Consider the following 13732-nt stretch of genomic DNA (forward strand, 5'->3'; position numbering starts at 1 on the left):
GATTGAGACATTAGTGGACCTACTGTATCCCTGCTGATAGCTACATAATCTCCACACTATTCGGCCTGTGGCGTTCCGGACGGATGTATCCGCAGGGACAGCTGCGACAGTCCGAGATATTCCCGGTTTACAGTGCATTCCCTTTTTCAGAAGTTTCCTTGAATAATTTCCCTCTCTCAGGAACAAAGAGATTCTCTCTCAGTCTGTCCCAGTGATTATCTGGGGCCATTGTGGCATTTCAGCTCAGTGAATGAGATCATTGAAGCGGCTTTCACAAAGCCAGAAGGACTGCGAGAAGGAGTTTAACTCTTAATTGAAATTGCTCGCTATAAAATTACAAGTCAAAAAGGTTAGGCCAGTAGTTTGGAAAGTATGAAAACCTCTATTTGTTGTTGACATCTGCGTCTAACTGAGATGGGTGCTGTAAATGTACAAGAGCTCTCAGCAAAGAGTGCACATCAATATAGAAAGAAACATTGGAGCGTATGATCAATGAACAGGCATTTGTAACGGAGCAAAGATCCATTTAGACAATCAATAATATTAAACAAGCGATGAATGATTGTTCTTTTTATGAAGTGAATTAGTAATGTCATTCATTTCAGCCAGAACGTGTCCACTTTCCTGTCCCATAAAAGGAGATTTCTGTGACTCACCTTGCAGTGATCTCTCCATGACGCAGTTCTTGCTGTGAAAGCACTTTCTCTTAAACTCAATTACGGCATCTTTGGCCAGACAGCCTCATGTAGGAATAGTGAGAATGTCCAGCGCTTAAATGTAGTGCACTACTTCCACTTCTTTCCCATAATGCCGCTGGGCAAATCCCGCTGTGAGATCATGTTCTATCAATTGAGAGTACACGGCTTAGTGTTCTTTAATTGACTCAAGGTGCGTGTATCTGTGTCTGATTCAGCTGGAATCTCGTGTTGTTTGTGTCTGATGGCTGCTGATGAATTGCATGGCCAATCGATTCTTCATTTTCTGTCACTTTTGAGTTATTTTCTGTTTAGTTATTTATTTTGTTTAGTTGCAGATGTTTCTGGTCAAGTGCGAGAAGTAGAGCTCGTTCATGCTGACGTACTCGAGATAGTATTTCCCTCTGCTGCTTTTGTACAACCACAATCCCAAAACGTGTTGGCAGAATCATCTGTAAGGATGTCATCATGGACAAAATTATAGCTTATTATCCTTCTTATTTTTTTGCTTTATGAACGGGGGTTTGGAAAAAAATATATCGTGTTTGTGAAGAATGGAAATGTACATTTTTGGGGGTGTTTTTAAATCTTAACTCACATTATGTACACGATTGTTTGTGGATTTTGTTTGCATGTCAAATTGTGATCAATTACAAACTTTGGATTTTGTGTTTTCCCTATTGTTCCATTTATTATGTATCACTAATCTAAGCAGAAAGTGCAGTTATGCATTTCAGATCAGCAGAAGATAAGTAAAGAAAAAAGAAAAACACTGACACATGGCTCAACAAGAAGGATGGCTTGATGATGTGAGAAAGTTTGGGGGAGTCTGTTGATTCATATTCATGTGCTTTTATACCTTGCTGTTATGAAATCTGCTTATTTAAACATGCCACTAAGGTTATCTAGCTGCAGGTGAAAATTTATTGAAAATTATGGTCAGTTTATCATATTCCATTTTTTCTAGCAAAGGGGTGTTTTGCAATTCATAGAATTATGGAGTTTCAAGATGTTATTGAAAAAAATGTTTAAAATTAGAGAACAACCTGTAGTTTCCTAAATTTCAAGGTCACTGCTTAGTCCTATTTGAATTTATCTTAACACGTTGATTTCATATCGCATTTTTATTTTCTGGTCAGTAAACGTGGGTCGTGGCAGCAAACACACCGTGCGATGATCGGGCTGAATTTTTGACCCTGTCAGAAAATGATCGTAGGCTATCTTTGCTTGTGAGACCATAATAACAGCCGTCTTTGAACCTCTCTCACTGTACGACATAGGACCACAGATTAGGAGCCACGATCACAGAAACTGACACGATTGTTTCATGCCAGTCTTTCGTCTGGGACAGCCGAATCTGCGTCGTGAGAACTCTGATGTTATGTTCAGTTTAGCTTAAGAATAAAGCGAAAGTGATGAAAACGAGCAAGTAAATAAAGACGGCACAGGCTGTTCTGATGTTATGTGATCTTATCCATGCATTCCAATATGCGAATATTTACATAATAACATGAGCTGCTTAAAATAAAGAAAGTTATCAACGTGACTGATGTTCAAAATATTAATCAAGCGCTGCTTTGTTTACGTTTCGTATATCTGGTATATCATTGTTTTGGTTTCTCTCATTGAATGACGAATACATACTATTAAAAGCTGCTGTCATTGACAGATAAATCTTCTCATGCAGGCACAGAATGCACATGTTAGTTTTCAGTTGGCTGCGGTCTGTGCAGTGTGTTCAAATGCAGCTTTTTGGTTTAGAAGCTGTTTGGTGTGGCCTGGCCTTAAGGTGACTGGAGGTTGTCCAGATGAAGGTCAAAGGGATGAGCCATTCAGCTATTGTAAGAGAAGCTGGTCGTTCCAAATCTGATTTCTCAAATATTGCAGGTTTACAATGACGCTAATTCATTCAAGTGCCCCGAAATGGCTGGTCGTCCATGTAAGAGAAGACAGTATAATGCAGAGACTCTCAATGGGAAATGGGTTCAACACTGCAGCTGGAATTGCTTGCCAGTTCAATGCTGAACAGGGTAAGGATCTGTCTCAGCATGTTTAAGAGAAGTTCGACTGAAAGCACACCCTGCAGTGACCAAGCCTCTCACCAGAAGAAATAATCAAAAGGCTAAGCTCACCTTTGCTGAGGAACATGTTGTGTAGAGAGAGGAGAACTGGTCCAAAGTTCATTTTAGTGATGAGAGCAAGTTTCATTCATTTGGGTCTGATGGGAAACATTTTATTTGGCATCAGACTGAGGAAAGACTGAAGCCCAAGTATGTAAAGAAGTCAGTGAAAGGTGGAGGAGGAATTGTCATGGTTTAGAGGATGGTTTTTGAAGCAGAGTTGGGCCTGTTATACAGCTACATGGTAGGGTGAATCCAAATGTTTATCAGAACCTCCTTCAGCAACATGCAGTTGCTTCCCTGTAAGCATCTCTCCATTAGCCTGCAATTTTCATGCAAGACAATGCCCCGTTACACGGCAAAACTAGTAAACCGGTTCGTTGAAGAACACTGAAATAATGAAATGGCCAGGTCATGATCTAAGCTCGACTAAAAATCTCTGAACAATTCTTGGCAACAAAGTTAGGCTAAGAAACCCACTACAGTTAGCGAACTATGGAAGAGAGTGGAAGAAGGGTGAACCAAGATCACACCAGCGAAGTGTGAGAACCTAGTGATGTCCTGCGGCTGCAGATGTGCTGAAGTCATTTAAAGCAAGGGCCTCTACACTTCCTACTAATTTCTGACAGCCGAACCCTCCAAAATGTTTGTTGTAACCTTCTTTCGTGCTACAGTGGTTACCATTCTCTTAATTTTGATCTGTTTCCCACAAAATTCCAAACGGTTTTTGTTTAAATGCTTTAGTTATTTTGTCAAACATGTTAGTTTACCTACAGCTAATATTCTTTTTAAATTTTGAGCAGTGAAGATACAACAATATATTCTGAACAATATTTCAGAAAAAATCAAGTATTTATGGATTGTATATCTGTATTGTGATAGTCAAAAAATCCTTATGGTCCTTCTGAATTTGAGCCAGTAGATTGAAGAGACAATTCAGCTGCTCCAATCGGACAGGGCATTTAATAAATTTGAATAGCTTAATAAAGTGAACAGCCTCTAAAATGTCATTTTTCTTCATATCCTCATTTAGAGATTTCCCCCTACTGCCATTTAACAAACAATGACACACAGGGGCAGTTTAAAACTAAAGTAAGTCTGACGTAGGTTATTTAAAACAGCAATGAATACAAAATGTTCCTCTGAGTGCCACTGTTCTTGTCAGTGGAGTATTGCTATTTTTCCTTGCATCCCTGAGTGTTCCTGCAGTGCTCATGAAACTGTCTTCCCGTAGTGTGCGAGATGTTCTTTTCGTGCTTTCTAAACAGTCCCCTCCATAAATTTTGAAGCAACATCATTTTACGGATGGTACAGATACTCTCTTAAAAGCCTATGAAGACAATTACCAGATTTTGTTTATCACCATTCTGGCATGCAAGTATTTGAACATCAAAAGGCATCCTATATTTGTTTCTGTTCAGCATTAAAATGTCATCTGCAAACAGTATGTAACTGAATGTTTTGAAATTGCTGTTGCTAGGACTCCTCGAAGTCTTCTCGAAAGATTTTGCATCCTTAGCAGCTGCTTGTTTCCCACAAAAGAAGCATTTCTGTGCAAGGCCGAAAATATACGATGTGATGTTTTGCATGTTGTCAGATACAAAAAAAGGGAAATAACATTGAAAACACGTGTTTACTGGGGGTCATGTTGCACAGAAGACGTACAAAGTCTGGGAAGCAAAACATGACTTGTTTTGAAGTGACAAATTAGTTTTGAATTGCTCTGTAACATTCAGTATTAAATATTAAATATTAAAACCCAAATTATAAGAACAATCCCAGTGGGAACTGTAATTTTCAAAACTGTTAAACAAATTTACATGACAGAATTTCTGCAACATGCTGTCTTGACACAGAACTGCTGTGATTGTGTGGTCTCATTGTACCCTCTAGTGGATAAAAACATACTAGCAACTGTCACTAGGTTCAACTTTTTCTATGAAAATCAGTAGGAAAAAAAAGCCTTGTCAGGCAAAATGAAATATTACACAGCTGTATATAGTTTGACAGTTTAAGTTAAATAAATGAATACATTAGGCATACACCTGGACTGAAGTGTGCTTCTTGAAGAAGCCTGTTGAAGATTCTCCAAGCATCATAAGAAACATACTGTAAAACATAACGCTCGTTCATAACCCCCAAACCCCCGACCCTGCTGAACTCACAGGGCCGCAGCTGCACCGTAAGACTTTGTTTGTTCATTGTACTCCACGTTTCTGTTCCTCACCCCCATCTCTCACTCCCTCCTCTTCATTTAGTCTTCTGTTTATGTTTTGGTGTGGGGGCAGGGGAAGGTGCCGGGGCTGGTGGAGGTTTGGCCAGTGAAATCACAAGATCAACTCTAGAAAAGAAAAATGAAGTGGAGAGCATATATGATAAATTCAAGAAAGTAAACCATGGTTGTTATAGTTATAGTCATAACAAATGTGGTTTGATTATCATTTGTGTCTTTCAGGGAGAAATTAATCATTTGGATTAATTTAGACTTAAAAGGATAGTTACCCAAAAATGAAAAAATGCTGAAAATGTATTAATTCTTAGGCCATCCAAAATGTAGATGAGTTTGTTTCTTCATCAGAACAAATTTGGAGAAATTTAGCATTTTAGTAGTCACTCACCCACAGATCCTCTGCAGCGAATGGGTGCCGCCAGAAGAAGTGAGCTAAGTGAGTCCAAGTGAGCTACACAACTCCAGTACATTTCCAATTAACATTTTGTGAAATGAAAAACAAATCCATAATTGTGTTGTTTTTAAGCTTCAAACTGTAGTTCTGGCTAAAATATAAGTCCTCTTTTCGTAATATTGCCATCCCTTCCAAATCAGGAGAGAAATATGCACAGATCGAGAACCGTTTATTAGTAGTTTATTAACAGTTCAAATATTTAATTAGATTTTGATATCCAACAGGGGACTTTTTCACTGGAGGACAGTATGGATTATGGGTTATTTTGACCAAAAGCAACAAAACAAACATGCAGCTTTTTGCTTCATAAGACATTATTTGATGGATGGGAGTTGTGTGGATTACTTGTGGATTATTGTGATATTTTTATCAGCTGTTTGCACTCTCATTCACACAGGATCCACTGGTGAGCAAGTAATGTTAGGTAAGGAAACACATTCATCTGAGTGAATACATTTTAAGCTAATTTTTATTTTTGCATGAACTATTCCTTTAAGGTGTAGTCTTGATTTTTTTTTTTTTTTTTTCAGTCTCACTTCAAATCGTTTTCATTGTGGCTCATATCAGATTGATTAAGACTTACATTTCGGTGCCTTTTTCTACAAGTGTTTTGATTGCTTTGACAATCTTGTCAATTCTCTCCTGTTAAAAATGAAAACAAAAAATAAGCATTAAGTCTGAAATAGCATATGTTGTGCATAAATTAGTGATATCTGATAATAAGTGCATTTCTGGTTAGGAAAATGAGGGGAAGGTGAAAGAACTTTCGTTGCGAAAGTATTCATACCCCTTCATTTTTTTCACGTTTTATGTTGCTCCCTTATGTTAAGCTGCTTTAAATTACTTTTCTTTCCACATCAATCTACACTCCATACACCATAATGACAAAGCAAAAACAGAATTATCACAACTTTGTAAATTTATTAAAAATAAAAAAAAAACTGAAATAAGTACATTGCATAAGTATTCGTACCATTGGAATTGAGGTTCATCAGACCAGGGAATCTTGTTTCTCACAGTCTGAAGGTCCTTAAGGTTTTTTTTTTTTTTTTTTTTTTTGCTAATTCCAAGTGTGTTTTCATGTGTCTTCATTGAGGAGAAAATGTGGCCACGCCACCATAAAGACCAGACTGGTGGAGTGTTGCAGTGATGTTTTCCTTTCTTAAGTTTCTCCACATATAATCATGGAGCTCAACTAAAGTGACTGTCAGATTCTTGGTCACCTCTCTAACCAAAGCCCTTCTCCATCAATTGCTCAATTTAAGCAGGAGGCCAGCTCAAGGAAGAGTCCTGGTTGTTTAAACCTTTTCCATTAAGGGTAACGGACACTACATGCTTCTGTAAACCTTCAGTGCAGCAGATTTTTCTTCTGAACTCTTCCCCAGATGTGTGGCTTGATGCAATCCTGTTTCTGAGCTCTATAGGCAGGTTTTTGTTCTAATATGCATTTTCAGCAGTTAGACTTTTTATTAAGACATGTGCGCCTTTCCAAATCATACTCATTCAAATGAATTTGTTGAAGTGTAGTAACATCTACAAGCAATATGAGTGCTCCTGAGCTGAATTTCAACTGTCCCATATTAGGGTATGAATACTTATGCAATGGAATAATTTAAGTTTCTAATAAATTTGCAGATATGTTCAAAGTGTGTTTTTGCTTTGTCATTATGGTGTATGCAGTGTTGATTGATGTGGAAAAAAACAAAGTAATTTAAAGCAGTTTAACATAAAGCAGCAATATAAAATGTGGAAAAAAAATGAAGGGGTATGAATACTTTTGCAAAGCATTGTATATATTTTTTCTTTTTTGAATATAGGCCTGTATGTAAAATCCAACTGAGGCACAAACTTACCTGTTGAAGTTTGTACAAGAGCGGCAGAGAGAAAGCACATATCACACCTGTTCAGAGGTGAAAGAATTACTGTACATTAATATCATGTATAATCACAACAAAGCAGTAATATTTGATAAGATATGATCCGCATCACTCTGACTAAATGTTATCAGCTAAATTGTTTAGTTAATGACATTAAGTCAAATACCTTACCAGTCATCACCAGCGTGAGACCATTGGTTTGGACCCCCACATAGGACAACAGATACAGGAACACAACAAACTACACAAACAAATAAAATACAATAATTCAGATTAAAGCATTATATTTAATTCTGAATCATTTTACTTTAGATTTCAAGTATTTGTCCAAAGAGATTAACAGTGCATTGAAGGTAGCCTATTCATTTTTAGCAGTATTTGAGTTCCCTGGAAATTGAATCTAATGTTAGCACCTTGCTGTACCAGGAACATCATGTTCTTATAATGATACAAATACGAATTTCTTTACTTTCACACGTGCTTATTCTCACAGAACCTTTGCCTTTGGGAATGAAAGCACATGGTAATAGTTCATATCAGGACTAATTACGTAAGTGAGTAGTATCCCCTGATGTAGTGAAAGTAGGTCATAAATTGCAGTAAAAGCGTAAAAATTGCTCGGTGTAGCTGAGGTGAGATATTTAAGACGCGTGTGAGACCTTCACTGAGTCCATGATGCTATCGATGAAGAACAGCCTCTTCAACTCGGTGACAGCCGTAGCAATCAGCAGAACGATTTGTTCCGCCATGCGAACTGTGTCCTCATCTGTCAGCGTACGGTCCTCATCCAAATATGACCTTTTTAATACAGAAAAGTGGACCAGCTGAGAAAGATTACACATATTAATCCAGACTTATTTGAGTTCCTTTTCCCTCCGTCAAGCTCCTGCCAAATCATTCAATATTTTTTTTGAATCTGCACATCTGTTATGCATCTCAAATATATTAATATTTTAACCCATGATCAACTAGTTATAGACTATATCATAGTGAACTCATTCAATCCATTTAAACCAGATTCTTCTGCGGGGTCTGTAATGTTAAAAGTAATATTACACAATATAATATTGTGTATATAATATTGTACACAATATAAGCCGAAAGGAAACTGGTTTTCCTTTGCTGTAAACAAAACCTGGTTCTCACAAGACTAGCATATTTTCACTATAGTTTGCGTTACATCCAAACAATTGAGTTCAAAAGTTTACATCCCCCTTTCAGAATTTTACCAAAATAAGAGGGATCATACAAAATGCATGTTATTGTTTATTTAGTACTGACCTTCTAAGTACTAAGATATTTCACTTAAAAGATCTTTACATATAGTCCACAATAGAAAAAAATTGAGCTGAATTTACAAACATTACCCAGTTCCAAAGTTTACATCCCCTTGATTCTTAATACTGTGTACCTGAATGATCCACAGCTGTGTTTTTAGAACAAATTCTTTTGTTTTCCAGCATTTTTGTGTATTTCCAACAATGACTGTATGATTTTAAGATCCATCTTTTGACAACGAGAACAACTGAGGGACTCATATGCAGCTATTACAGAATGTTTAAACGCTCACTGATGCTCCAGAAGGAAAAAAACGATGCATTAAGAGCCGGAGGGTGAAAACTTTTGAACAGAATGGAGATGTGTACATCTTATTTTATCTAAATATCATATTTTTTTTTATTTAGTACTGCCCTTCAGATGCTACAGAAGATAGTTACATGTTTCCAAGAAGACAAGTTATATTTACCCTGATCTTCCAATTCCAAAAGTTTTCACCCCCCGGCTCTTAATGCATTGTGTTTCCTTCTGAAGCGTCAGTGAGCATTTGAACCTTCTGTAATAGTTGCATATGAGTCCCTCAGTTGTCCTCAGTGTAAAAAGATGGATCTCTAAATCATACAGTCATTGTTGGAAAGGGGTTAAATATACAAAAATGCTGAAAAACCCAAAGAATTTGTGGGACCTGAAGGATTTTTCTGAAGAACAGCAGGTAGTTTAACTGTTCAGGACAAACAAGGGAAACAACTATAACTAAACAAAAAAACACAGCTGTGGATCATTCAGGTAACAACACAGTATTAAGAATCAAGTGTATGTAAAATTTTGAACAGGGTCATTTTTATAAATTCAACTATTATTTTCTCTTGTGGACTATATGTAAATGTCTTTTATGTGAAATATCTTATTCAGGTCAGTACTAAATAAACAATAACATGCATTTTGTATGATTCCTCTTATTTTGGTAAAATAATCAACATTTTTAATGATTCTGAAAGAGGGATGTAAACTTTTTACCTCAATTGTACATCATCCGCTGGAACGCCACTGTCTCATGAATGTGTGTATGACATTTAGCGAAAACTAAAGATTACCATTTTAACGTTTTAAATATGGATATTTTTCTTATACAAACACTTTGCTTCAGAAGGCCTTTATTAACCTTTTGGAGTCTGGAGTACTTTTTTTGATAGATGGATGCACTTTTTTGGACTTTAAAAATTTCAATACTCATTCACAGCCATTGTAAAGCTTGAAAGAGACAGGACATTTTTAATATAACTCTGATTGGATTCATCTGAAAGAAGTAAGTCATATACAACAAGAATGACTTGAGGGAGAGTAAATCATGGGGTAATTTCATTTTTGGGTGAACTATCCCTTTAAGTACATGATAATTCGTTCCCTTGCTTAATTTAAACTGTGGCCACGATTTAGCAAATAATACAGCCCACAACCCACTGTGCTTTGGAAGAGGATTCGGTTCTGAACTATAAACACAAAATAAATAGTGTTAAACTACAAATACGGTTTTAATTCACTTGCAATTTGTTTCGTTGTTTAAATGAATTAGTGCACGCAAACACAGACAAGCAGAGTTACAACACTTCTCCTACTACTCCATCTGCTTCAAGAGGTACAGTAAACAGCAGTATCAGTTACACCTTTAGGGATACATCTGTGTAAAAACTTATTTGTTTTTCAGCATACTCACTGAAAGGGATGAGATCCGTCATTGAGGCGGACAAGTGTCATGGCTTTGTAGAGCAAACATAGAGGGAGGGTGAAGGCCATAATGCCCAAACCAAGGTTGGACAGAATCGTGATGGCACTGAGCTGGAACAAACAAGCCAAACCCACAACCAAACCTGTAAACACCAGCCCGGTGGTCCCCACATCTCGCCAGTATAACAGATCCAACACTAGAGAGGGTAAGAAAAATGAATATGTGAAATGTCTGGGAAATAAACACATAAAGAGGCATTGTCAGAATAATGGAAAGATAGACAAAAAGAGATGGAGGGAGAAATGCAATGACTATGCAGTACTGCTTTGAAGTCAGTCTTAAAAGGGGGGGATGCAGGGGTGGGGGATGTGTGGTGGAGTATTTGGGTGGTCAGATATGCATGTTTGCACAGGGTGTCTGGTAATTTTTTTGTGGTAAGACGGACTATCAAATTACAAATACAGATTTTTATCCATACTTTGAGTTAGTCCACAAAGGTTCTAACTTTATAATAAATAATGATATTTTAAAATAAAATATACAATTTGTGTCTTTTCTTCTTTGAATGTAAGCTAAATTATGTTATTACAGAAAACTTGAATTAAAATTTAGAATTTTTTTTTATATTTTTAAAATATTTTTGCTATTTAAAATAACTATTTTAAAATGTAATTTATTCCTGTTATTTCAAAGCTGAATTTTTATTATCATTACTCCAGTCACATGATCCTTCAGAAATTTGTCTAATATTCATATTTGGTGCTCAAAAAAACATTCATTGTTATTATGTTGAAAACAGCTGAGTAGAATTATTTCAGGTTTCTTTGATGAATAGAAAGTTCAGAAGAACAGTATTTTATCTGAAATAGAAATCTTTTGTAAGTTTATAAATGTTTTATCATCACTTATGATCAATTTAAAGCATCTATAATCCTATAATTTAAAGAATTAAAAATAAATAAGTAAATAAATAATAAAAATGTCTCAATTTGTTTTTATTTCAGACAAAAGCTGATTTTTGGATTTTTCTTTTCATCAAAGAATCCTGAAAAAAATGTACTCCACTGTTTTTAATATTGATGATAATAATAATAACAATAATAATAATAATAACAAATGTTTCTTGAACAGCAAATCAGCATATTAGAATGATTTCTGAAGGATCATGTGACACTGAAGACTGAAGTAATGATGCTGAAAATGTAGCTTTGATCACAGAAATAAATTACATTTTAAAATATATTCAAATAGAAAACAGTTGTTTTAAATAGTAAAAATATTTCACAATATTACTGCTTTTGCTGTATTTTGGATCAAATAAATGCAGGCTTGATAAGCAGACCTCTTAAAAAACATAAAAATATTACTGTTTAAAAACCTTTGACTGGTAGTATATTTATATATTTGTTTTTGTTTTTATTTAGTTTTTTTCTGTGTCCCCTAATTTCATGTTGTTTCAGTTGAGCCATCTCTCAGTTTCAAGAAGACAACAATTAAGTTTTGTTTTTTTCTAATGTGTAATCTGGTAAGTTATCATGTTTGACAGAGGAAAAAAAATAAGATGCTGAAAGTGATACCATATGTGAATATATAAATGTCTGGGACCTTTTTTTAGTTAGCAAGCAGGAAACTTAGCAATGAGTGGTCATCTGTTGATACAGTAATCTGAACTGGATGTATTTAGAAATTTATATAATGAGATGTTATTACCAGGTATTTCCATGGTAAACTGTCTATGTAAATATGTTTGTGCAAAACTAATCTACCACTAATGGGGGGGGATAGAGTACATAGTGAGTATCCAAAAACAAAATATTAAAAATATACTATGCATGTCTAAACATCGTCAGTTATTATTTTTGTCTTGAATTTCAGGCAGCAAGTTGAAAACACTCGAACAGCACAATCAAAGTATGAGCAAGGCTCAGTGGAATATAAAAACAACATTGCAAAAGGACAGAACAGAAAAGGTAAAATTCAACCATTAAAAAAATTCACAGGACTGGCCTTAAAATTGTCAAGGACTTGGCTGTAAGTTAATATTTTGATTTATTTTGATTTTTTTTTAAAGTATTAAGGTCTGCCAGAGGTTTTCATTTTGCATTGATTATTATTACAAGCAATAATCATCAAGGCCTACTCACTTGAAACCACATAATTGACCAACAAAGCTCAGTCACGTTATACACCACAGGCCAAACATGTCAAGTCTGTAAACACATTCATTTTTTTCTGCACGCAAACGTACTAATCTGAATCAAAGTGAATCCAAAAGTGCACCTTATTTTGTACAATTACAGTAATTAAGTGCAAATGTTACATCTCTGAGACAAACACATGACATAAACGGACAAGACGCCTTCGTGTCAGAGAGTGCATGGACACAAACACAGCGGAACAGCTAATGGCAGTGTGCATTTACACGCCCCTTCCCCTGTGAAGCCAATAGACCAGCTGTTGATTCTGATTATCCTCCAAACGCAGGTGCAAATCTGTGCTGTGGCGAAAAGCCTGAACGAGCCTTTATCAGATCAATCCGAACCTTCTCTGCATAAAATCTTCCACGTGGCCTTCGCTCCTGCTAATGCACTTTATTGCAGCCTAACATGGCCGGGTCAGATTGAATCTCTCCGGGGAATCGTCTGCCAGCACTGCCAAAATAAGACTGAGAGATCATCTCACCTCCTTCATTCAGACATCAGCGCCTTCTTTTTTGCCTCAAAATCCTAGAGTCATGCATCTGTCGGCTTCCGAACGCAGTCCATCCATCAGATTCCCATCAGCCTGCCAAGCTCCCATTGGGAAGTCCTGTGTGATGTGCTGACCAGTCAGCATTAGTACTACACCTCTAGTGTACACCACTCAACTTCAATTTGATCTCCTAACCTCTCCCCCCCACCACCAACGACCTCAGTCACTGCCAACCTGCTATTCGCGTACCAGCACATTACGCACGTAAACAATATAGCTCAGGAGAGCTCGATCCCAGCGCAGCTGAAGACTCTCACCTTTGCTGGCCATTTCTTCTGCTTCCACACCAATCCCCCTCTCCTCCCAGCACTCCACGAACCCTCTGTGCTTTTTTTGGCCATCTTAGCGTTGTCAGCGGGAAGGGGTTGGCTTGACCTAATAATATCTCAAGCGCTTGGACACCCCATCTTTATAAACATGCACACACACACAGCTATCCTCCCTCAAGGGCCGTTCAGAGCTTAAGGAACCTGAGACGTCAGCATGTGTCTGTGTGTAGTCAAGTCTTCATCTCGAGGGAGATGGCTAACCTTAGATACAAGCAAATTGCTCAGACGTTTCTTAAAGAGTGCCGTGCTTTATCTTCTCACATGCTGGGAAA

The 13732-nt window shown here is 36.7% G+C and overlaps 1 protein-coding gene across 1 annotated transcript; it reads right to left on the reverse strand.

Moving 5' to 3' along the window:
* Positions 1 to 5053: 5053 nt before the first annotated feature.
* Positions 5054 to 13512, reverse strand: rtn2b (reticulon 2b). The gene is made up of 7 exons (XM_051092413.1): positions 13389 to 13512; positions 10369 to 10576; positions 8036 to 8174; positions 7548 to 7617; positions 7353 to 7399; positions 6083 to 6141; positions 5054 to 5156 (listed from the first exon to the last, which is right to left on the reverse strand). Exons 1-7 carry the CDS (start codon positions 13399 to 13401, stop codon positions 5066 to 5068), a joined length of 627 nt encoding a protein of 208 aa, XP_050948370.1. The 5' UTR covers positions 13402 to 13512; the 3' UTR covers positions 5054 to 5065.
* Between the last annotated feature and the right edge of the window lie 220 nt (positions 13513 to 13732).

Source organism: Labeo rohita, chromosome 21 (genome assembly GCF_022985175.1).
Source record: "Labeo rohita strain BAU-BD-2019 chromosome 21, IGBB_LRoh.1.0, whole genome shotgun sequence".
Lineage (NCBI taxonomy): Eukaryota > Metazoa > Chordata > Actinopteri > Cypriniformes > Cyprinidae > Labeo > Labeo rohita.